Raw genomic sequence first — 26,498 nt, 5'->3', positions numbered from 1 at the left:
CTAGAGCCGTCAGCCAGACAGGATCTGCCAGAGCCGCCAACCAGACAGGATCTGCCAGAGCCGCCAACCAGACAGGATCTGCCAGAGCCGCCAACCAGACAGGATCTGCCAGAGCCGCCAACCAGACAGGATCTGCCAGAGCCGCCAGCGAGCCATGAGCAGCCAGAGCCGTCAGAGAGCCATGAGCAGCCAGAGCCGTCAGAGAGCCATGAGCAGCCAGAGCCGTCAGAGAGCCATGAGCAGCCAGAGCCGTCAGAGAGCCATGAGCAGCCAGAGCCGTCAGAGAGCCATGAGCAGCCAGAGCCGTCAGCCTGCCATGAGCGTCGAGAGCCGTCAGCCTGCCATGAGCGTCGAGAGCCGTCAGCCTGCCATGAGCGTCGAGAGCCGTCAGCCTGCCATGAGAGTAGAGAGCCGTCAGTCTGCCATGAGCGTCGAGAGCCGTCAGCCTGCATGGACCTGCCAGAGCCGTCCAGCCAGGACCTGCCAGAGCCGTCCAAACAGGACCTGCCAGAGTCCTTCAGCCGGGATCTGCCCCTTGTCCCGGTGTTGCCCCTTGTCCCGGTGCTGCCCCTTGTCCCGGTGCTGCCCCTTGTCCCGGTGCTGCCCCTTGTCCCGGTGCTGCCCCTTGTCCCGGTGCTGCCCCTTGTCCCGGTGCTGCCCCTTATTCCGGTGCTGGTCCTTATCCTGGTGCTGCCCCTTGTTCCGGTGCTGCCCCTTGTCCCGGTGCTACCCCTTGTCCCGGTGCTGCCCCTTGTTCCGGTGCTGGCCGTTTATTTAGGGGAGGGTAGTGTTAGGGTGGTCATTAGAAGGGGTAGACAGAAGAGGGGAGTGACTATGGTGGTATGGGGACAGCGTCCTGAGCCGGAACCACCACCGTGGTCAACTGCCCACCCGGACCCTCCCCTGGACTTTGTGCTGGTGCGCCCGGCGTGCGCACCTTGAGGGGGGGGTACTGTAACAGTCCTGACCTGTTTTATGTTGTTTTTATGTGTTTATGGTCAGGGCATGTGTTTTGGGTGGGCAGTCTATGTTATCTGTTTCTATGTTGGTTTTGGTTTGCCTGGTATGGCTCTTGATTAGAGGCAGGTGGTTTGCGTTTGCCTCTAATTAAGAGTCATATTTAGGTAGGGCATTCTCACTGTTTGTTTGTGGGTGATTGTCTCCTGTGATGTCTTCGTCGTTGTCGATGTTATTCACTTTCGGAGCTGTTTGGCTGTTCGTGTGTTTTGATGTAACGTTCCTGTTCGCGAGTTTACGTTTGTGATGTGAGTTTATGTTCAGGTTCCGTTCTACGTCGTTTTGTTATTTTGTAAGTTTGTTAAAGTGTTTGTTTTTTCGTATTGCCATCTTCATCAGTTCATCGTTGTTATAAATAAAAAGATGGCTTATTTCCCTGACTCCGCATTTTGGTCTGAAGATCCTTCTCTCCTCACTTCATCCGAGGATGAGGAAAGCGACAGCCTTAACAGTCTTTGGTTGTTTTTGTCAGTTTATTGTTTTTGTTTGTTCTTTAAAAGTATTCAATTAAATATGAATACACACCACGCTGCATCTTGGTCTGACATTTCTTACTCCTCAGACAAGGAGAACGAAGACTATCGTTACACCAATGTCATGTGATCCTGGGAGTATTGTGGGCCCTTTATTTTAACTGCATGTGTCTCAACAAGCCTTTTACTTGTCACACCCAGAACAACAATAACAATCTCTGGAAATACTACTATTCGGTTTCAGCTGCCTCTTTTTATTAGGAGTTCCACAAGAATGAGATCAACATTACACCATAGAACCAGATGTATGCTGTTTGAAGCAGCACAGCTGATGTTTGACTACATGTTTACTACATGATCTGGTGTAGGACTCCTGATCCTAAAATAGTGGACCCTCTGAGGCCTATCTGATCCCCAGTGCTGGGAGTATAATCTCAGTTTGAAGGCGATACGCTCAAAAACAATCTCTCCTCCTTAATGAGTAGTACCTGAGTGTGGTACTAAATCTCCTTGGGTTGCTCCATGCCAGGGTATCTTTAACGTGCTACCTGCCTGGGTAAAATAGAGGCATTGTTCCTAAAGGTAATTTTAGCTCGCTAACAGTGGCCTCTTTCATATATGGAAACAATCTGTATCTCTCTCTCTCTTTCTCCCCCCCATTCTCTTTACAGTCCGACAACTGTGATCACCTTGGTGTTGTTTGTGGCAGGTTGAAGACAGACCCGTCCACAGAACTAACCAGTCAAACTCCTCGTCCGTCAAAGCAGACACGTCCTCCAGGCGAACGGAAGAACGACAGTCTATAGCCCTCCAACCCCCAAGGACTGACATCACCTTGTAAGGTCAGCTTTCAAGTATTCTTTTTTTCTCTTGGCTCTTTACAAAATGGTGGATGAACTGAACGACTTGTCAGCTGTGAATCTATCAACTGCTCAGGTGACATAAAGAAAGATTTGATTGATTGGTTGGTTGATTGATACTTTAACAGACATGGCTGGAGGGGAGTTCACTTTTTCTTTCTTGAGAATGAGTAGAGTAACAGGACAATCGTTCACTGACTCAATACGTTAGTCTTTATCAGACTGTACATTTATGTGCAATTGTAAGGTTCAAATTTGTGAAATAGCTTTAATGTAATGCTATTTTTTTGGTGTGGGATCGCCCCCAAAATGTTTAATTACGTCATAATTTCTAAATCAACGTTTGTACCGACAGATGTAGCCTATTGAATATTATTATAGAATATGCTAAAATGCATCCTCCAAATGCAACGTCTGCCTATGCCCACACGCATATTGTCTCAAGAAAAGTTTTATTTTTTATACCCTCAAACACCGTTACCCTTATCTAATTTCAAAATGGGCCATCATCACTGTCAATCATGAATGATCATTTTTCACATTTTACCAGTGAAATGTCCAAGCTGCATCTGCAAGCTCTCAATCAGTTTCATGGGAATATGCATTTACATTTTCTTGAATGACTGTTTTGTGAGTGAATTAGAACAGAGGGTGTTAACAAACAATTAGCCTTTCTTGCATTTTGTTTCAATCAAAGCATACTGTAAATCCTGCCTAGTGGTATCCACTGTTGAGTTTTGGCTGCATGAGAAAAGAAATGCGATTATTCAGCTTCAGCTAACCATCCTAAAATCTCACTACAAATGAGGAGGTGTTATAGGCCTACAATGCTATGCTATTCTATTTGGTTATGTTATTTAAAATACTAATTATTATGTGATCTTGCTAGTAATTGATTCAACTTAATAATTTTCAATAAATATTTTTACCAGCTCCGTGTATTCTCAAATTGAAAAAGGTGAGGGAGCGCTGTTTCCTTGTGTTCCTGCAACCCTACACCCCTGATGAAATGAAACTTTAGTTTAAATAGTTGTACTGTTTCTGTAAGGGAAAATAGATTATCTCTTGGAAAGGGAACATGTCTTTATTCTTTTGACAATGTCACAAGCCTGGGAAACCAAAGACCACCTTACATATTTGCTGTTGCAGTCTTCTAACATATCTATGTGAGGGATTGTAAAGTCAAGCAGGAAAATAATAAGTTACAGTAGGACCTATGTATTCAAGGGGATCTGTAGGATGATACACTGGTTTTTCACATAACTAAATAAGTGAATATCTTGGTGTATTCTGGCATTATTTCAAGTCAATATGATCTGATGGGAGTCCCAGAGCTGCAAAGGTTAGCCATGGGGTCAAAGGTGAAGAGTGAATGTCAAGTAATAGATAGCCAAAGTAAAATAACATTTTGTTAAAACTCTATAAACTAAAGTGTTGGCTCTATATAGAGCCAACCCTTTCATTTGAGAAATTAAAGGGCTCTGTTCATATTAAGAGGAAAGAGGTTGGAACTCATTTCAATATAATTGTGTAAATGTCAGATTCTAATTTTGATATTTGAGTTTGATGTAAAAGTAGAAAATCCTTATTCACAGATTTTCTCAGACATGAACAGATGCTTTTCTATTAGTTTCATTCCACAGAATGTAGTGGCAGCATGAAACAGGCAAAAGAGAGAGAATAATAGTGCAACCCTGATACTGAGTTGATATTTTAAGGGTGTTGGCACACACGATTCCTCTTAAGTTTGGCTAAAACTATTTGAACAATGGTGAGTCACAATGAGACTGTTCCACTTGTACCATTTAACTGACAAGAGAAGACAAAAACAGAATTACGACACATGCCTTGAGGGAGAAGCGGCAAGTCATGTCAAAGGTGTGTTGGAGCGTTTGTGTGCCAAGCCCCTCCCAAGTCAGGTGTATAAAAGCACCTGCTGCCACTATGGCTTAAATATTGACACTTGGATATTTTTCAAGCAAGACATACCAAGCAACTGATTTCTAAGAAGACACTCATTTTCGGCAGATTTCCTTCATCAACTCCTCCAGGACTTAAAGAAGAAGAAAAGATGGTATCTGCTGGGTTTCAGATGTTGGGCACAGCCCTGGGCATCATTGGCTGGATCGGGGCCATCGTGGTCTGTGCTCTTCCTCAATGGAAGGTCACAGCCTTCATCGGCGAGAACATAATCACAGCCCAAACCACTTGGCAAGGCATCTGGATGAACTGTGTGGTCCAGAGTACAGGTCAGATGCAGTGTAAGGTATACGACTCCATGCTGGCACTACCCCAGGACCTCCAGGCCGCTCGTGCTCTCATCATCATCTCTATCATGATGGGCCTGGTGGGCATCCTGCTCGCCGTGGCCGGGGGAAAGTGCACCAACTGCGTGGAAGATGAGAGGGCCAAATCCAGAATAGGCGTGGGCTCGGGTGTAGTCTTCATCATCGCTGGCGTCCTGTGTCTCATCCCTGTCTGCTGGTCGGCCAACACCATCATCAGGGACTTTTACAACCCCATGCTGACCAGCTCTCAGAAGATGGAGCTGGGGGCTGCGCTCTACATTGGATGGGGGGCCGCGGCCCTTATGATCATGGGAGGAGGGTTCCTCTGTGCCAACTGTCCCCCTAAAGAGGACAATTACCCCACTAAGTACTCAGCTGCCAGGTCCACAGCACCCAAGGACTATGTTTGAGGAGTGGGAGAAACGTCAGAAAGAGAAAGAAAAGCAAGAGAGATTATTAAAGACAGAGCGAGACTATGTATATTTATACAGGTGCTGTGCAGTGTGATCCTTACTGCCTCACATTGTGATTTTGTGATTGTTCGATCATGTTTGTATGATATCACAGCTTGGTTCCACTGCTAAATGAAAAAATTCCAATGTATTTCATTAAAGACAGACTTCCAGACATTGGCACTTGTATAAGTAAGAAATGACATGATGGCATGCAACACACCCAGAAAAGGGAGTGGATGGACAATGTCAGCTAATACTCCTTCTGACGTATATTCACAATACATAGAATGAATGGGAACTAGCCAAAGCTATTATTTGAAAACATGTATAAAATATTTCAAAATGATCTGAATGGGTTTCCCCTAACGTTTGCATTGAAAGTGTACATTTCATTCATCATTTTGACTAAATATATTTTTTAAATGTGTGTGATTCAGAAAATGTGAATTTCAATGGTGATAATACTGTAAATAAATATTTTTATTCAACTTCAAATGCACTGTCTCATGTTTTCTTTGACTGTACATGAGCAACAACCTTTGATCATATATCAAATGAATGAATCTCTATCCCCTCTCAGCGAGCCCCTCAGCGAGCCCCTCAGCGAGCCCCTCAGCGAGCCCCTCAGCATGGTCATGCTTATTCTTAGCTCTTCAGCCACACCCCACACCAACCGTCAAACTGACTATTTCATTGAGAAATCACAGAGTAGATAGATTAGACTACTATTTAGTAGACTATTTCACCTTAAGAGTAAACATCTCTATTCTCTTTTAAATATGTACCATATATACCCTCTAGCCATGCTGAAATGTAGGCCTAACATTTCCTACAGGAGCCTAGTTTGATAACACTCACCAAAATTGGTACATTTAACATAAGGGGAAGAAAAAAAAACATATTGATGGCTAGATAAGACCTGAGGTTGAGAAATGCTTTGCCTTTGGAATGGGACTGTTACCTGAGAATCCTTCATTGTCCAATGACTCCCCCTATAGGAATAGAAACATAGAACATTCTCATAAGAAGTAAAAACAACATTCTGTTACATGGTCCCCATCGCTGCTAACTACACCCCACTTCATTTTGTATTTTGGCAGTCTCAGTGAAAACATTGTGTGTCCTGATAGAAGTGTACATCAGTGTGCAGTCATAAAAAACGATAGTTTTAAACACCTCCAAATAACACATTTCCTAATAACCCAACTCTTTCTTCCCAGCCTTCTTGTTAAAACTCCATAGTCAGTTTCCAAGTCATTCTTTGATATCAGTCCCATAGTAGTGAGTCAGAAGGAATAGCTGTTTTGTTTCTGCGTCAAGTGGCCATATGACCGTGAAGCTGCTCTTTTCTCTTAGGTCAGCACTGCTAGAGGTTATTGGGCTTCTGTCTGTTTGTGTATAAACATCTCTCAGCAAATGGGAGCAGAGCAGGGAATTTTAGTAACACATACCTGCATCATATCTGTTTTTAACACATTACAAAATCTACCTTCTACAACACAACTCTAAAAATACTGGTCTCTTTTGTGTGAACCATCTCTGAACACTTTGGGAATAGCTGGACTCCTCGGGATCTGTCCGTACTCAGGTTGGAGTGTGTGATACTCAGGTTTGCGTGTGTGAGACTCAGGTTGGAGTGTGTGAGGTCAGGAACAATCAGTTGACAGTGTGTGTGTGAGGAACTATTTAGTCAAGATGGTTTCCCAGGGGATCCAGATCATGGGAATTGTCATGTTGTTGATCGGCTGTTTGACAGTCATCATCGTGTGTGCCCTGCCTATGTGGAAGGTCACAGCCTTCATCGGAGCCAACATTGTCACAGCACAAACCATCTGGGAGGGAATGTGGATGACCTGTGTGGTGCAGAGCACGGGCCAGATGCAGTGTAAGGTCTACGACTCCATTCTGGCACTACCCCAGGACCTCCAGGCCGCCAGAGCCATGATCATCATCTCCATCCTGACCGGTATCGTCGGCATCTGCCTGTCGATCGCTGGAGGGAAATGCACCAACTGCACAGCAGAGGAGGGATCTCAACGTCAACAGTGAAGAGGCGACTCCGGGATGCTGGCCTTTTAGGCAGAGTTCCTCTGTCCAGTGTCTGTGTTCTTTTGCCCATCTTAATCTTTTATTTTTATTGGCCAGTCTGAGATACGGCTTTTTCTTTGCAACTCTGCCTAGAAGGCCAGCATCCCGGAGTTGCCTCTTCACTGTTGACGTTAAGACGGTTGTTTTGCAGGTACTATTTAATGAAGCTGACAGTTGAGGACTTGTGAGGCGTCTGTTTCTCAAACTAGACCTCCCACTCCTCTTTCTATTCTGGTTAGAGACAGTTTGCGCTGTTCTGTGAAGGGTGTAGTACACAGCGTTATACGAGATCTTCACTTTCTTGGCAATTTCTCGCATGGAATAGCCTTCATTTCTCAGAACAAGAACAGACTGAGGAGTTTCAGAAGAAAGTTATTTGTTTCTGGCCATTTTGAGCCTGTAATTGAACCCACAAATGCTGATGCTCCAAGATACTCAACTAGTCTGAAGAAGGCCAGTTTTATTGCTTATTTAATCAGAACAACAGTTTTCAGCTGTGTTAACATGATTGCAAAAGGGTTTTCTAATGACCAATTAGCCTTTTAAAATGATAAACTTGGATTAGCTAACACAACGTGCCATTGGAACACAGGAGTGATGGTTGCTGATAATGGGCCTCTGTACGCCTATGTAGATATTCCATAAAAAATCTGCAGTTTCCAGCTACAATAGTAATTTACAACATTAACAATGTTACTGTATTTCTGATCAATTTGATCAGAAAGAATTTGCTTTTCTTCCAAAAACAAGGACTTTTCTAAGTTCTTGGCATTCTCTCAACCAGCTTCACCAAGAATGCTTTTCCAACAGTCTTGAAAGAGTTCAAACACATGCTGAGCACTTGTTGGCTGCTTTTCCTTCACTCTGCAGTCCAACTCATCCCAAACCATCTCAATTGGGTTGAGGTCGGGTGATTGTGGAGGCCAGGTCATCTGATGCAGCACTCCATCACTCTCCTTCTTGGTCAAATAGACTTTACACAGCCTGGAGGTGTGTTGGGTCATTGTCCTGTTGAAAACAAATTATAGTACCACTAAGCGCAAACCAGATGGGATGGCGTATCGCTGCAGAATGCTGTGGTAGACATGCTGGTTAAGTGTACCTTGAATTCTAAATAAATCACCAATAGTGTCACCAGTAAAGCACCGCCACACCATCACACCTCCTCCTCCATGCTTCACGATGGGAAACACACATGCGGAGATCAACCGTTCACCTACTCTGCGTCTCACAAAGACAGTTGGAACAGTTGGAACCAAAAATCTAAAATTTGGACTCATCAGACCAAAAGACAGATTTCCACTGGCCATTGCTCGTCTTTCTTGGCCTAAGCAAGTATCTTCTATGAAGCATTTATTTGGGCTGGAATTTCTGAGGCTGGTAACTCTAATGAACTTATCCTCTGCAGCAGAGGTAACTCTGGGTCTTTCTACCCTGTGGCGGTCCTCATGGGAGCCAGTTTCATCACAGCGCATCATAGCGATGTTTTTTGTGACTGCACTTGAAGAAACTTTTAATGTTCTTGAAATGTTCCATATTGACTGACCTTCATGTCTTAAAGTAATGATGGACTGTAGTTTCTCTTTGCTTATTTGAGCTGTTCTTGCCATAATATGGACTCGGTCTTTTACCAAATAGGGCTGTCTTCTGTATACCACCCCATACCTTGTCACAACACAACTGATTGGCTTAAACATATTAAGAAGGAAAGAATTTCCACAAATTAACTTTTAACAAGGCACACTTGTTAAATGAAATGCATTCCAGGTGACTACCTCACGAAGCTGGTTGAGATAATGTCAAGAGTGTGCAAAGCTGTCATCAAGGCAAAGGGTGGCTGGCTACTTTGAAGAATCTCAAATATAAAATATATTTTGATTTGTTTAAAAAAATGGTTTACTACATGATTCCATATAGGTTTGATGTCTTCACTATAATTCTACAATGTAGAAAAACCCTTGAATGAGTAGGTGTGTCCAAACTTTTGACTGGTACTGTATATAAAATATACATATATTTTTATATATTTTCCTTTATTATTTTCCCCTAACCCTACCAGCCCTCCCCTAATTGTAGTATACTAATGGACAACAACACCTAAGCTCCCACTTCCAGCTTATACATACTATATACATTTCACAGACACAGTATATTTTACAATAGTTATCTTTTGTTTGTTTTTAGTCTCATCCTTCAGCTCTACTCAACACCTCCCATCTATCTCTGAACACCATCCAGTTTTGATTTGTATTTTCCATATATTTTTCAACTGTGCTGTGATGTTTCACAAAAGTTCTGAACCTTTATATTCTCATAAACTCTGCATATTGTAAATGAAAGATAATCATGAAGCTAAGAGTATTATTATACTATTGATCAATTGACTATGACTTTTTTTTAAATCAGCCAGCAGTGCTATTTGCAGATTTTGCTCCAGGTAAATGTTGCAATTCTTCAGCCATTCCTGAACCTGCGACCAAAAACTACATATGGACAGTACCAAGACAAATGATCTAATGATTCTGTCTCTTCGCAAACAAAATCTGCACAGCTGGGATGGTTGTATCCCAAATATATATAACATTCTATTGGTTGCAAGACTTTTGTATAATAATTTAAATAGAAAAACTCAAAGTTTTGAATCCAGCATAGTTTTGTGTATCAGTTCATAAGCCACGTGCCTACTATTTCCAATCCATATGGCACAGCTTAAATGAAACTGGTATATATTTTGTTCATCACAATTTTCTTTAAACATTTTTGTCTATAATGTAGGGCCGACAGACATGTTCCTTACTTCCTCCCCCTTCCACTTGCCTCTTCCAGTTTTGTGATAATGCTGTAATTAGTTGGTTGTAATTTTGAGTAGAGCAGACATTTCCATATATTTATGTTAACTGCATGTGTGCCATAATGTCTGAGATGTTGTTTATGTCAGTGCAATGTTAAAGATCCACTTAATTCAATTCAATTTAAATTAGGACACTGTGCTCAAAGGACTTGTCTGACAGTTCTTATAGCGAAAACAGTGAGTGTTGTAATCACAAAGAACTTGAATGGGTTTGTTGAGTTAAAAGTAATAATGTTGTGAGTTATTTTATAAGTGTAATATTGTTGTTTTTTAAACACCTGTTTTCTCAACCACTAAAGTACTCTGTTTATATCCATCAATGTAAACTGAAATCCATTAGGTTAGGAATATATCAATGGAGTTATGTCTCCATTTTGGCACTGTTTTAACATTGTTCATGTGATTTAAAACAATTGTATGATCATTGTAAATAAACAGTACAATATCATCCGTCTGTATTATCCATCTATTTATGAAAGTGCAACAATTAATCCCTAAAATGTGTACTTTGACTGGAGTTTTAGTGAGGAGAATTATCTCTCTGTTGAGGTAAAACACTTGAGCCAGTACCAGTACATACACCACTATATGCTCTGCTCTGCTTGGTGGGTAAACCTTGACCTATTTAGAATGACTTGTGAGATGCTCGATAACAATCAGAGATGCAAGTTGACTTGGCAATAAAACAGTAAGCGATTTACACAGGCAGCCCAATTCTGATATTTTTTTCACTAATTGCCCAATCACATCAGATCTTTTCACATCAGATATTTTCAGAGCTGATCAGATTGACCAAAATACCAATTAGTGAAAAAAGATCAGAAATGGGCTGCCTGTGTAAATGCTGCCTCTAAAACATCTGTAGCCTATTGACATTGTTAGGCCTATTACATTAGGTTTCAGTCAGACCTACTGATTCGTCTATCACATCAACGGGCCAATCCGCACAGCACCAGATAATTGTTATCAAGTGCGGTTAATCTAGACCCCACAGGTGCATACAAACCGCTTTGCCATGGCATGGTCGACAGGTACAATCATAGGCTACACGCTTTCTGTCATACAGTACACACTTGTATTTTTTGTTATATTAGGCTACCTGGCAAATATCTTAGGCTAAAATGCTTGGCTAAAATGCTTGCTAATTTCCATTCATGAGCAATGTTAGCTAGTTAACATTAGCCTTCTACATCTAGCTACATATTGAACTTCCATCTCAGGCCAGGGGGACAACAATGTATGAATTAATGGTTGGATCAGAATTATAATCATTCGCCATTATAATCATTGGCCAGTATGGAGAATTAAGTAAAACCACAAGTCCAAATCCCCATCTCCAACCATAGCTAATTTAGGAAAGGTTCAATTTTAGCTAGTTGGCAAGCTAGCCACCGGAGAACAAAACAACAAGATGCATCAATTCATGTTTTTCTGTCAATGACGTATGCTCTCAATGGGATTTGATAGGGGCTCGCTGGCTTCGCTTGCCTTCAATTCTACGGGCGGCAACAATGTCATACTTGTTTAGACCAGACAGCATCAGATATATAAATGGCCTACACATAGAGAGATAGGGGCACTGTTTCTCTCGTTCGTATGCTTTCTCCTGTGAGATACATTCAGCCTCTTGCGAATTGAAGGAAAATTATGAAACACAGACACAATTATTTGGTTAGTTTAAAAAACAAACACCTGTCTTCCCTTGGAATCTGTGAATACACTCCACTGTATGGATATAGACTTGCTACAGTATGTTCTGTATACACATTTCTCCTCTAGCCACTCCCAGTTACCACACATTTAGATATTGTTCTGACATGCTTTGTTTTGCTTCTCACTTCGCTGCTAAAAATACATTGAAAATTTAATAAACCAGAATAGTTTTACTAGTGAATTCCAATAATTGATTATGCAACAGTGAGCCTGCAATGGAAGGTCAGTGATTCAGTCACTCAGTCACAACATTGAGATGTGATATATCTCGTTAACTTGACATGAGCTTGACTTTACTAAATAAAATGAGATACAAATGAAATGTATTAATTTCCGTGACTGAGTAGCTTTTCCCATCAATGTTCCTATTAGATAAATATCACGGGATGTTTACAATGGTAGGTGGCATTGTTAGATTTGTCATAGTTTTTGTCATGTGGGTGGCAGACAGTTCCTTCATCATTTGTCATAATAGAACTATGCTGAGAGAGGGCATAAGTATATACCACTAGACAGCAGTAGTGTGTCATCAGTGTATTTGATGGAGGGACATGACTGAGGTGTTGCACTATAATGCAGGTTTCTTTGAATAGAAAGAGAACAAACCGTGAAACAGTCATTCAGAGTGAAACAATTATGCTAAAGTTGATACTGGGCGGAATATTAGGATCATTTGATCATTCAATCTTACTGAATATAAATGAACTGTCTTTGTAACACAACTGAATATAACGTGACAATCAATGATTTAGATATTAGACTTTATCTTAACACAATAACAAAGCACCTAAGGCTAAGATAATTTACTGGTGAGACAAATTAGAAAAATCACTAAAGGAAGGGATGTCATTTTAAGCTCTTTCAACATTTTCTGCATGAGAACGGCATAACTCGAACCCCTCTCTCTCCCAGATCGACAGATCTGATAGCATGGGAACATAATACTGCTTTCTCACAGCTTAGTGTGAACCAACCAACTCACTCCAGTCTTTTCATAAACCATCATTTATTATTTAATTGATTTAGATGCTATGAGAGTGGATTGATTTAATTTCAAAGTTTTTACATTTCAAATAGTTTTTATTCCATGAGTGATATGAGTGAAATATGAGTGAAATATAACAGCTGTCCATGTATATGTAATGAATTTTTAAAATGTATGATATGTTTTGAATTCTAGCTAGGTGGCTAACATTAGTTAAGCTAGGGTTTAGGGTTAAGTTTAGGAGTTAGGTTAAAGGGTTAAGGATAGCTAAAAGGGTTAGGGGAAGGATAGCTAATATGCTAAGTAGTTGCAAAGTAAAATGCTAAAGTTGTCTGTGATGCGATTCGAACTCGCAACCTTAGGGTTGCTAGACGTTTGCGTTATAAGTCCACTTACCCTACTTTTGTTTTTGCTTTAAGTAACCATCTGTCTTATGTAACCATACCAAACGTAACATATCATACTAATATCAGTGTCTTGGATTTACATTTACTATGTTACGTTTAGTCTATGAGACCAGGCTGCTTAATCATATCTATCTCACATGTGCCCTCCTCCTCTCCTTCTTCACCCCTCCTTGGTAGGCTAGGTCAAAGCCTGACATAAATATTTCTAAATACTGTAGTGGTTTGGCGTCTCCATGTTTGAACCATTTTCCCAACACCATGTGCTCAATGTATCTTAAGCATAATCTAAATGGCTCTTGTGATTAGATGGGGGCTTTTGGGGTGAAGACATGTTCTTATGTGTTTTGAACATGTCACCAATACCATTTTCCCTAAATTACAAGTTGTTGACAGTTTATTGTAACCTGCAGATGATGAAATGCAACATGATCAGACTGCAGTGAGTCACTTGTGGAAACAAATAACACATTGACTAACTGGGAGTGGAACGTTACTGTCATCATAACACATCCTATCCTAGCATTTTTGAAGTATAGTATTTCCCAATGTTGATACACTGTGTCAGTAAAACCGATTTTCTAATTTGTAAAATATATAGGCCTGCCCATACGTGTATTCACATTTTCAAAGTCACAATGAAGGTTTGGGATTGAGCATTTTGACAGATGGTCATGCCTTCATGGAAGTGCCAGTTTCAGTGTCCATTGATGGTATTCGGTGGAAAGAAGAGTGACCATCTGAACTCCAGGTTGTTTTGAACCTGTCGCATATGAAAGAGAGCTTTCTGAAGATGACAGTATTGAGTTAAAGATTGTCACCACTCCTTCAGCTCTGTTTGAGTGTCACACAGTATCTACAGCGTGACAGTCTGACAAATCTGGTCTGTCCCGAACAACTCACCTCGTGACAGGAAACCACTCCTCATGCACATTCGTCCTCCTCAGCAGGCTCCAGTTGTTTCTGACCTAGGCAGCCAGACTTCTCTTTCTCCCACTCCAGACACAGACTCTTGCCATGGGGAGAATTGGCAAGGAGGTGTTGGGCCAACTGCTCAGCTTAATCGGCTTCGTGGGGGTGGCAGTGACCAGGGTGGAGGGTGACCACGTACATCGGTGATAACATTGTGACAGGCCAGATCGTGTGGGACGGCCTGTGGATGAACTGCGTGATGCAGAGCACGGGACAGATGCCATGTAAGATAAATGACTCAGTGATGAGGCAGCAAGGGCCTTGGTCATCATCTCCATCATCTTCAACTTTGTTGGCCTGATTGTCACCTTCATCGGGGGCCAGTGCACCAGCTGCCTGAAGTCTGATTCCTCCAAGAGTAAAGTGACGATCCTTGGAGGCATCCTGCTGCTCATATGTGCTGTTCTGGTTCTCTTCCCTGTTTGCTGGTCAGCGGCGTTCACTATCTCAGACTTTAATAACCCTCTGACCATCGAGACCCAGAGGAGGGAGATAGGAGCCTCCATCTACATCGGCTGGGGCTCCACAGCGCTGCTCCTCATCGGGGGGTTCATCCTCTGCACCTCCTGTCCGCCCCAGAAGATGTATGGGTACCCCAGCTATTCTCAAGGAGCGCCCATGTACCCCTATCCATGCCAACCAATGGTCCAGGCAGGGCCCTATGGGAGAGTTTACACCCCAACCAGCAGACCCTACTCAGGGACAGGGTCGTATGCACCAAGCAAGCCGTATGCAGCACCAATAGTATACGCTTTACCTGGATGGCCTGGACAGTATCTGTAACAAAGTGAAATGGAAAGAGGAAAGTTCTCCCTGAATATTGACTGGTATTCTCGACCTTGATGTTGTCAAGCTATTGTTTTGCTTAGCTTTGCCTCTGCAGAGTTTAATTGCACCACCAATATGTACTTATATCATGTACTTTTGTCCACAATGATATGTAGATATTGTTATTGATGAGAATAACATGTGTTTTTGCACCTGCACACAAGAGGAATAATCTGTTCTTTCAAATGTTGACAATGTAAATCCTTAAGTATTGACTTCTAGTATGTAAGCTATGAGAAATTGTTTGATAATGAGAATGGATGTAGCGTAAATGTTAATTTTAGCAGCAGTCTCTGTTTTTCTCCCACTGTGCAATTGATGCCGTTGTTTTGTAAACAGCTGTTTGGTCTATGAATTGTAATGTATCGGAACACAAAAACAACACATTTTTCTGTAAATATTTTTACCAAAAATAAACACACTTTATGATATAATGTGAAGTCTTAATGTGTCTTTGTGGAAAAGTTGGGAAACAACAGCTGAAATTTCAAATGTTCATGAACTATGAGCAATAATCATACCAATAATCAAAGCCTATGCATTTTCTAACTTACAATTCATGTTTTAAAAGTTGATTTTGAATTAAATTCTCCCTTAAATCATGAATCTAAAAGTCTAAGCCAATAGGGGCAGTGGCGGAAAAAGTACCCAATTGTCATACTTGAGTAAAAGTAATGATACCTTAATAGAAAATGACTCAAGTAAAAGTGAAAGTCACCCAGTAAAATACTACTTGAGTAAAAGTCAAAGTATTTGGTTTGAAATATACTTAAGTATCAAAAGTAAATGCAATTGCTCAAATATACTTAAGTATCAAAAGTAAAAATATTAACAATTTAAAGCTAGAAGGCAGAATTGTTATGTTTGGAAAAAATAACGTTCCCAATGTAAGCTGCCTATTTCTCAGGCCCAGATGCTTGAATATGCATATAATTGACAGATTAGGATAGAAAACACTAAAGTTTCCAAAACTGTGAAAATATTGTCTGTGAGTATAACAGAACTGATTTTTCAGGCGAAAACCTGAGGAAATCCAACCCGGAAGTGCCTCTTATTTTGAAAAATCCCTGTTCAATTGCCTGCCTTTCCTTCATTTAAAGCGATATCAACCAGATTCCTTTTCCTATGGCTTCCTCAGGGTGTGAACAGTCTTTAGACATAGTTTCAAGCTTTTATTCTGAAAAATGAGCGAGATTTATCAAATCGCGTCAGTGGATAGCTGAATGTCCTTCGATTAGTTCATGCGCGCGAAAGTTGTAGCTCGACATTTTCTTTATCTCTTTTATTGAATAGTTTACCGTCCAGTTGAAATATTATCGATTATTTATGTTAAAAACAACCTCAGGATTGATTTAAAAAAACGTTTGTCATGTTTCTACGAACTTTACGGATACTATTTGGAATTTTCGTCTGCCCTTCATGACCGCTCGAGCCTGTTGATTTCTGAACATAACGCACCAACCAAATGGAGGTTTTTGGATATAAAAATAATATTTATCAAACAAAAGGAACATTTATTGTGTAACTGGGAGTCTCGTGAGTGCAACATCCGAAGATCATCAAAGGTAAGCGATTAATTTGATTGCTTTTCTGACTTTCGTGACCAATCTACATTGCTGCTAGCTGTTCGTAATGTTTTGTCTAGTGATCGATAAACTCACAAACGCTTGGATTGCTTTCGCTGTAAAGCATATTTTCAAAATCTGACACGATAGGTGGATTAACAACAAGCTAAGCTGTGTTTTGGTATATTTCACTTGTGATTTCATGAAAATAAATATTTGTAGTAATTTCTTTTAAATTTGGCGCTCTGCAATTCAGCGGTTGTTTATGAGAATGATCCCGTTAAAGGGATCCGTGCGCCAAGAGGTTATTAAGCAAACCAGATGGAACAATTATCTTGTTTTTTACTTAAGTACTTTACACTACTGATTGGGGTGGAGTGGGTACTAAGCTAACATATTAAATATTTTTAAGATGTTGATACCATGGATCATGTAGTTATTTAAATTGGAATTTTAGGACCCCTTCAGGTATCAAAAAAAAATATTAGAAAATATTGCATTAGGCCTTTTTAACTATAGCCCATAGAAGCATATAGAATAACACATTCATAAATGGCAAAAAAAGACAGTAAAAAAGAAATCATGAATAAAAAAGTGTTGAAGTGTCTGTGCTATATCTAGAAGATATAAGAAAGCTCAGGAAATATGTATATATATATATTTTACACATATTTAACCCCTTTATTTTTGTTGCCACAAAACTACCTCCATGCTTCTTCTATTCTTTTGTATGGGTTACCTTAAGAAGAGTCCCGTGACACATAGTTTGAAGCCCAAACAGTTTGGACTCCCAAACAAAATGGCACATCAGCGTTACTGACATCAGACGAGTCCCGTGGGGCTTGTAGGGGTTGTAGAGCAAAACGGAGAAGTCTCATCTTTCCATATTAGTTTTGTAGGCCAAACCGTTCGGACGCTACTGACATTTTCATGAGAAGCCCAATTTTAGGGATGTCTCATGGGCTGACAAACACCGCTGTAGCTCGGCCACCTTCCACCGCAGATGCGGAAGGTCGACAAAATATATCTCTAGCTTAAACTGATGGATTTTGATGGGGTGGGATGTTTGTATATTTGGAGAGAGGAGATATGAGGTAGCTTTTGAGTAACCATGCTATCGCCAAAATCAACAGAAATGACCAGATACGTCATTATGTAACTAAAATAGACTCTTAAGGATTTTAAGGGATAAACATCTTTTAGTTACATGATGACGTATCTGGTCATTTCTGTTTATTTTGGCGATAGCATGGTTACTCAAAAGCTACCTCATATCTCCTCTCTCCAAATATACAAACATCCCACTGGGCACACACTGGTTGAATCTACGTTATTTCCATGTCATTTCCATGTAATTTCAATAAATGATCAATAGATGTTGAATTGACGTTCGTGCTCAGAAGGATAGTTTTGAGATTCTAAACTGTAACTCAAATAGGTTGTTTAATTAGATTACCAACAGCTTTCTTTAAAATCAAGGTCTCTTAAATCTGTATCGGCTTAAAGGCAATGTTCTGTAATGTGTTTATTTAATGTATTGGTTTATTACATGAAAGAAATGGGTTCAGGATCAAAACCAAGAAAACCAAGTGAATATAGGCCTAAACTTACTTCTGACTATGACAAATCACAATTCTGGTGGTATTAGCAACTTGACTAGAGGAAAACATTTTTTGCAATAAACAATGTCATCGTGAAAACGTGGAACAAAATTAGTAGCGTCGAACTTCCAGCCATGACTAATTCAAGTGGCATTGTTGACAGCTTATGTCTCTACCATAACCTGTGGGCAGACAGGCCTAACCTCCCAGCTATCCAGCGTTCACTACAGAGGCATTGGTTTCGTTAGCGTGTCCAAAGAGATTGATTGCGCATCTCATCGAAACCGGTCGTCAACCACACATACCGACCGGTGAAGTGAAAGAATCTGGTCCGGCTTGAAAATTACCATGTCAACTGGTTTCAGGTCTGGGGGAAAGAAGTTGACTCCACCCTTTCAGGAGCAGAGAGATCCATATAACTTCAGGGGATGTGACTGAGCCATTAGTTAACAACGATTACAACCAAGCTGAGCTGACCTGCGTTGACTCTCCTCTACAACCTCTGCCTGAGCTTCATTGATTTTACAACAAAAACAAGAAGTCTTCCAAATGGTGTCGATGGGAAGTCAGATGCTGGGCTTCGCCCTGGCTATCATCGGGTTCCTGGGGACCATCATTGTGTGTGCCCTGCCTATGTGGAAAGTCACAGCTTTCATCGGAGCCAACATCGTGACTGCTCAGGTCATCTGGGAGGGCCTGTGGATGAACTGTGTAACCCAGAGCACGGGACAGATGCAGTGCAAGATCTACGACTCCCTTCTGGCCTTACCCCAGGACCTGCAGGCTGCCAGAGCTCTGAGCGTCATTGCCATCATCGCGTCATGCTTCGGCATCCTCCTGGGAATTGCTGGAGGAAAGTGCACCAACTTTGTGGAGGATGAGGCTTCCAAAGCTAAAGTAGCCATTGCCAGCGGGATCATTTTCATAGTGGCTGGCGTCCTCATCCTCGTCCCTGTCTGCTGGTCCGCCAACACCATCGTCAGGGATTTCTACAACCCCCTGCTGGTCGAGGCCCAGAGGAGGGAGCTGGGGGCCTCGCTATACATCGGCTGGGGCACCGCAGGGCTCCTGATCCTGGGAGGGGGGCTCCTCTGCAGCTCCTGCCCACCCAAGGAGGAGCGTGACGACTACCCAGTGAAGTACTCACAGGCAAGATCCACAGCTACCAGCAGAGCTTATGTTTGAGCAGGAAACTGTTGCAAGAGAGACTATAAATTATTTGATTATCTTTGGTAATCCTCTGTGATTTGAAAATACCCTGCAAATTACTGCCATTTTCAAGTCTTGTTCTTCTGCATTTTACATTTTGAAAGTGATGTGAAATCAAAACAGAATGAATCTATGAAAACAAATGTACTGAGTACTTCAGGACTTTGCAAGAAAAAGACAAGACAGAACTCTTGCCCATAAGAGAAGTAGTGCTACTGTATATGCTGCCTGTAGGGATCATCTCATGAGTCATGAGGTGATGACTGAAGTGAATTGAAGCCATTCCCATAACCCCAACTTCTCTTTTGCTTTATATGGACACTGTACCAGAATGATAATATTGATATTCATGCAAGAACATGGGCAATATGATGTGAGAGTTAAACCATAGGTACAGTATATATGTATGATTCACTTGTCATAACTTTGTACTGTAGATCACAGTATGTTTTGCAAACATACAATATACGTTCATTGATTATGTCTAAAGAACTTATTCAATTATTTTTTTAATAAAAAGTTTCCTACAAAGTTTATACATTGGTCTTAACTGTCTTTTTTTAATAAATAGACTCCAAGTTACTGTGATTTCCTTTTTCTCAGCTGAAATCTTAGATGTCTAATAGCATAGTATTTAGGTGAAATGACCTGCTGATGATCCTTCCTCACTGCCTTCTGTTTGAATGACACCAAAAGTGGTTTTGGAAAGTGGGACTTTACATCCCATTGATTCGAGTAAGAAAGTGAGGAAAATATTTAGTCCTGTCACACAATCCTGAGAACACTGATTTCTTCTAAGGATTTGAAATAAATGTACCCCATTATACCCTCTGAGACATTTACGTAAGACTGGCAGTGACAGATTGACACCATTTAGTTTTCTAAATCTTTAAGGTGGGGCAAGAATGCACAGATGAACCAGTTACCCAACTTACATCCAGGGAGATAAGAAAACAGTTCTGCTATTTAAACTGGCTTCCTCTCAGAACCATGTAGAATTTAGGTCTGCCAGACAACATTAGTAAAACTGGTAGAACCTGGTTTGTTTTCATTGTTGAATAGACAATAGTCCCTACTTTCTGTAACTGTGAAGCATTAAGAACAGTATTACCTTTTCACCCCTGAAACTACATCGTAATTCCTTGTGACATGTTTTGGTATACTTGGCACATCTACTTCTTGTGAAATTGACACACTTTTTACATACTGTACATTACATAATGCTTTAGTTAACAGTGCACATGGAGAAATATGTTGTATGACTTTAAACAGATTAGATTATCTCTCGCTCTCCCCCCCCCCCCCCCTCTCTCTTCTGTCCATTGGTGTGCCAATGCAATGTGAATGTCTCCAAACCGGTTGGGGCATACTGCATGCTCTGGATACACTCTAAGCCAGTGAGAGTAAAGCTTGGCATAGGTGTGTCAGCAAAGTAAAACACATCACTGTTGTTTTTTAAGTAGAGAATGTGTAAACTAAGAAGGTATGATGAGTTATAAAATCCTCTCTTTTATTTTCTGCCCTCCCACAACTATCTATAAACTTAATTCAGCACTATTTGCCATCTATTGCTGATAATGTCAAATCCCATTGAAAGTTTATTTTGCAGTTTGAGCTTTTAAGCTGGTGAATTTTCTGGCACATACCTACATCCTCGTTCCTCATCGTGTGTTTGAACAATAACAGCTTTTGTAAACCGATCTACCATCTCCAAAAAGGAGAATAAAATGACACACTCACCTTTATTGTCCACAGAAAACAAAAAATCCTGTAAGGTTGGTATTCTTTGGCTGGCTCTCTGTTTCTTATAACAGCCAGTAACACTCTTCTTTCTCGTTTTCAAATGTACATAAGCACTTGATCACCTTCCAATATTAACTTGGAGACACAAAGAGTGAGTCGACGAGTAGAGCGAGACAGAATCACTGCATTCAGAATGGGTTCCATGGGCATGCAGATGCTGTGCAGTGCTCTGGCCTTGCTCGGCTGGGTGTGGACGATCATTGTCTGCGGCGTGCCCATGTGGAGGGTCACAGCCTTCAACGGAAACAACATAGTCACCTCGCAAACCATATGGGAGGGCATCTGGATGAGCTGTGTGGTCCAGAGCACGGGCCAGATGCAGTGTAAGGTAACTGACTGCTAGCCCTCAGCTCCGACCTGCAGGCTGCCAGAGCGCTGGTCGTGGTGGCCATCGTGGTAGGAATCGCCAGCCTTGTCATGGCGTTCGCCGGGGGGAAATGCACCAACTTTGTGGTGGAGGAGGTAGGCTAGGCACAGGTGACAGTGGGGGCAGGGGGGGTGCTCATCATCAGTAGGTTCCTGTGTCTCATCCCTGTATCCTGTATCCTATAGCTTCATCCAGGACGTCTACAACCCGCTCCTGGTAGATGCCCAGCAAAGGGAGCTGGGGGCCGCGCTCTACATCGGCTGGTGGGCTGGGATCCCTGGTTACTGCTCCCATAGTAGGATGAGAGGGGGCTTAGTCTTCAGGGGGCTAAGTCATCAGGTTACATCAAAGCAGCAGGTTCTGTGGTAAGCCTCTCCACCCCAACAAAGACCTACATTTAACATGACAGTTCATGGGACAAACTGGTCGGCATGAACATTTCAAAAGGTATTGGTGGTATAAGGTATATGGACAGACAGTGGAATATGAAGGTAAGGTTCCAGTGGAAGGATGTTGTATGCACAGACAGTATACTATGAAGGAAAATATGCACAACTTTGCTTAGCCAGGGAAACACTACACTCTTAGAGAAAAGGGTTCCAAAACAGTTATTCAGCTGTCCCCAAATCAAATCAAATTGTATTGGTGTAACGCTCTGGGTGTCGGGAGTGTGAAGTCAGGTACAGGAACAACAGAGAGTTCAAAATAGTGCTTTTAATGCACACACGGTAAACAACGGCCCCACGAAAACACTGGGTGTACAAACAAATGCCCCATACACGGGGGACGAAAAAACAGTCCAATACACTCTACGAACGAATAAACAATACGTTCGTCTGGTGTCGTAAAGGCGGGACAGTGCATCAGCCTTTACGTTTTGGGTGCCCGGTCTATAGGAAAACGTAATCCGGAACCGGGTGAAGAACATGGCCCACCTTGCTTGACGTGGGTTCAGTCTCCTAGCTGCCCGAATATACTCCAGATTCTGGTGGTCGGTCCAGATGAGAAAGGGATGCTTAGCCCCCTCAAGCCAGTGTCTCCACACCTTCAGAGCCCTGACCACCGCTAACAACTCCCGGTCCCCCACATCATAGTTACGCTCCGCTGGGCTGAGCTTCCTAGAGAAGAAAGCGCAGGGGCGGAGTTTTGGTGGCGTACCCGAGCGCTGTGATAGCACGGCACCCACCCCAGCCTCGGACGCGTCCACCTCCACTATGAATGCTAGAGAGGGGTCCGGATGCGCCAACACAGGTGCATCCGTGAACAGCGCCTTCAACCTGTTGAAAGCTCCGTCCGCCGCTGCTGACCACCGCAACCGCACCGGGCCCCCCTTTAGCAGTGAGGTAATGGGAGCCGCTACCTGGCCAAAACCCCGGATAAATCTCCGGTAGTAGTTGGCAAAACCCAAAAACCGCTGCACCTCTTTTACCGTGGTCGGAGTCGGCCAATTAGGCACGGCCTTAATGCGGTCACTCTCCACCACCACCCCCGAGGTGGAAATGCGATAACCCAGGAAGGAGACAGCTCGTTTGGAGAACACACACTTCTCAGCCTTGACGTATAGGTCATGCTCCAGCAGTCTACCAAGCACCTTGCGTACCAGAGATACATGCGCGGCGTGAGTAGCTGAGTAGATCAGAATGTCATCGATATACACAACCACACCCTGCACGTGCAGGTCCCTGAGAATCTCGTCTACAAAGGATTGGAAAACAGCTGGAGCATTCTTTAACCCATACGGCATGACGCGGTATGCGGTACTAAATGCGGTTTTCCACTCGTCTCCTTTCCGAATACGCACCAGACTGTATGCGCTCCTGAGGTCCAGTTTTGTAAAGAACTGCGCTCCGTGAAATGATTCCACCGCCATAGCGATGAGAGCTAGTGGGTAACTAAACCCCACTGTGATGGCATTTAGACCTCTATAATCAATACACGGACGCAAACCTCCCTCCTTTTTCTTCACAAAAAATAAACTCGAGGAGACGGGTGAGATGGAGGGCCGAATGTACCTCTGTCCCAGAGACTCCGTGACATATGTCTCCATAGCCAACGTCTCCTCTTTGGACAAGGGGTACACGTGACTCTTGGGAAGCGCAGCGTTTACCTGGAGATCTATTGCACAATCCCTTCCCGGTCGATGGGGTGGTAATTTCGTCGCTTTCTTTTTACTGAAAGCGATTGCCAAATCGGCATACTCGGGGGGAATGCACACCGTGGAACCCTGGTCTGCACCGATGGAAACTCCCAGACACCTTCCAGAACACTCCTCTGACCACCCCTGGAGAACCCCCTGTCTCCATGAAATACTGGGATTGTGCCGGGCCAGCCAGGGAATTCCCAGCACCACTGGAAACGCAGGCGAATCAATAATATAGAGACTGATACGCTCCCTATGATTCCCCTGCGTCACCATGTCCAGTGGAACTGTGGCCTCCCTGACCACCCCTGACCCTAATGGCCGGCTATCTAGGGAGTGTACGGGAAAGGGAGAATCTATCGGCACAAGCGGAACGCCCAACTTACGGGCGAGTCCGCGATCCATAAAGTTCTCAGCTGCACTTGAATCGACTAGCACCCTATGCTGGGAAGAGGGGAAAAATTTAAGAAAAAAAATCAAGACAAACATGTGACCAACAGGGGGTTCTGGGTGAGTTTGGTGCTGACTCACCTGGGGTGATCGAGAAGTGTTCCGCCTGCCATCTCGACTCCCAGACGGACCCCCCCAGCACTGATCGGCCGTGTGTCCTCTCCGACCACAGCTGGTGCAGGGGGGACCTCCTCCTCCGATACCCCTCGGCGCGGCCCCTCCCAACTCCATCGGAATGGGAGCCGAGGTGCTGGGTGGTGGAACGCACAGGACTCTCTCCGAACGCCCGCGGGCAGCCAGCAGATTGTCCAGTCGGATGGACATGTCAATTAGCTCATCAAGGGAAAGAGCGGTGTCCCGACACGCTAGCTCCCTGCGGACGTCCTCCCGGAGACTACACCGGTAGTGGTTAATAAGGGCCCTGTCGTTCCACCCCGATCCCGCGGCCAAGGTCCGGAACTCCAGCGCGTAATCCAGCGCTCCTCTTTTCCTGCCTGAGATGGAATAGTCGTTCTCCCGCCGCTCGGCCCTCTGGGGGGTGGTCAAACACGGCACGAAAACGGCGGGTAAACTCTGGGTAGTGCTCCTTCGCTGAGTCTGGGCCATTGCAGACTGCGTTCGCCCACTCCAGAGCACGACCCGTTAGGCAGGAGACGAGGACACTCACCCTCTCCGCTCCCGAGGGAGTGGGTCTTACGGTGGCCAGGTACAGTTCCAGTTGGAGTAAGAACCCCTGGCACCACGCCGCCGCTCCATCATAATCCCTCGGGAGCGTAAGACGGAGCGCGCTGGAGCCGGGTGATGGAGAGTCCTGAGCTGGGGGAGCCGAAGGTGGAGAGAGGAGCCCACTCCTCTCCCATCGGTCCATTCTCTCCATCATTTGATCCATGGCCGATCCGATCCGATGGAGGACGGTGGTATGGTGGAGAACCCGTTCCTCCATCGATGGGAGAGGGTTGTCCGCTGCTCCTGCTGACTCCATTTTCTAGGTGCGGGATTCTGTAACGCTCTGGGTGTCGGGAGTGTGAAGTCAGGCGCAGGAACAACAGAGAGTTCAATATAGTGCTTTTAATACACACACGGTAAACAACGGCCCCACGAAAACACTGGGTGTACAAACAAATGCCCCATACACGGAGGACGAAAAAACAGTCCAATACACTCTACGAACGAATAAACAATACGTTCGTCTACTCCCGATACCAAGGTACAAAATGATCAATCCCGCACAAAGAAACGGGCGGGCTGGCTGACTAATAAAGCCCAACTAATTACAATCACCTCAACCCAGGTGTAACCAATAAACACATAAGGAGGGGGAGGAAAAGAGTCAGTGGCAGCTAGTAAGCCGGCGACGACGACCGCCGAGCGTCACCCGAACGGGAAGGGGAGTCACCTTCGGTCGGAGTCGTGACAATTGGTCACATACACATGGTTAGCAGATGTTATTGCGAGTGTAGCGAAATGCTTGTGCTTCTAGTTCCGACAGTGCAGTAATATCTAACAAATACCTAATACACACAAATCTAAGTAAAGGAATGGAATAGGAACATATAAATATACGGATGAGCGATGACCGAGCGGCATAGGCAAGATGCAATTGATGGTATAAAATACAGTATATACATATGAGATGAGTAATGCAAGATATGTAAACATTATTAAAGAGGCATTATTAAAGTGACTAGTGATCCATTTATTAAAGTGGCCAATGATTTCAAGTCTGTATGTAGGCAGCAGCTTTTCTGTGTTAGTAATGGCTGTTTAACAGTATGATGTCCTTGAGATAAAAGCTATTTTTCAGTCTCTCGGTCCCAGCTTTGATGCACCTGTGCTGACCTCGCCTTCTGGATGGTAGCGGGGTGAACATGCAGTGGTTCTGGTGGTTGTTGTCCTTGATTATCTTTTTGGCCTTCCTGTAACATCAGGTGCTGTAGGTGTCCTGGAGGGCAGGTAGTTTGCCCCCGGTGATGCATTGTGCAGATGCAACACCCTCTGGAGAACCTTGTGATTGTGTGTGGTGCAGTTCCGTACCAGGAGGTGATACAGCCCGACAGAATGCTTTCAATTGTGCATCTGTAAAAGTTTGTGAGGGTTTTAGGTGACAAGACAAATTTCATCAGCCTCCTGAGGTTGAATAGGCGCTGTTTGACCATTTCAGTTTGGAATGGTTCCCTCTGTTGAAAGGGTTCCACATAGAACTCAAAAGGATTCTACCTGCAACCAAAAGGGTTATTCAAAGGGTTTTCCTATGGGGACAGCCAAAGAACCCTTTTAGGTTTTGGTTGGTAATTTTGTGTATGCCAGTGTATGCCACTATTTTGATGTATGTAAATGTTATTTGTTTCTTGAAGTATTGCATGGCAATGCAAATTATATTAGTCAGCACGTTTATACTGTTGTATGTCCTCTTTTAGTACAAAATCAAT

General features: G+C 43.2%; 1 protein-coding gene and 1 pseudogene across 1 annotated transcript; both read left to right on the top strand.

Moving 5' to 3' along the window:
• Nucleotides 1–4,295: 4,295 nt before the first annotated feature.
• LOC129831578 (uncharacterized) lies at nt 4,296–19,830 on the top strand. The gene is made up of 4 exons (XM_055894932.1): nt 4,296–4,887; nt 6,841–7,112; nt 14,449–14,827; nt 18,612–19,830. Exons 1-4 carry the CDS (start codon nt 4,422–4,424, stop codon nt 19,283–19,285), a joined length of 1,791 nt encoding a protein of 596 aa, XP_055750907.1. The 5' UTR covers nt 4,296–4,421; the 3' UTR covers nt 19,286–19,830.
• Nucleotides 19,831–21,245: 1,415 nt separating this feature from the next.
• On the top strand, nt 21,246–21,830 carry LOC129832033 (claudin-4-like; annotated as a pseudogene).
• Nucleotides 21,831–26,498: the final 4,668 nt, after the last annotated feature.

This window comes from Salvelinus fontinalis, chromosome 33 (genome assembly GCF_029448725.1).
Source record: "Salvelinus fontinalis isolate EN_2023a chromosome 33, ASM2944872v1, whole genome shotgun sequence".
In the NCBI taxonomy this organism is placed as follows: domain Eukaryota; kingdom Metazoa; phylum Chordata; class Actinopteri; order Salmoniformes; family Salmonidae; genus Salvelinus; species Salvelinus fontinalis.
The sequence above is the reverse complement of the archived record's forward strand: the minus strand, read 5'-3'. Positions and strand labels throughout refer to the sequence as shown.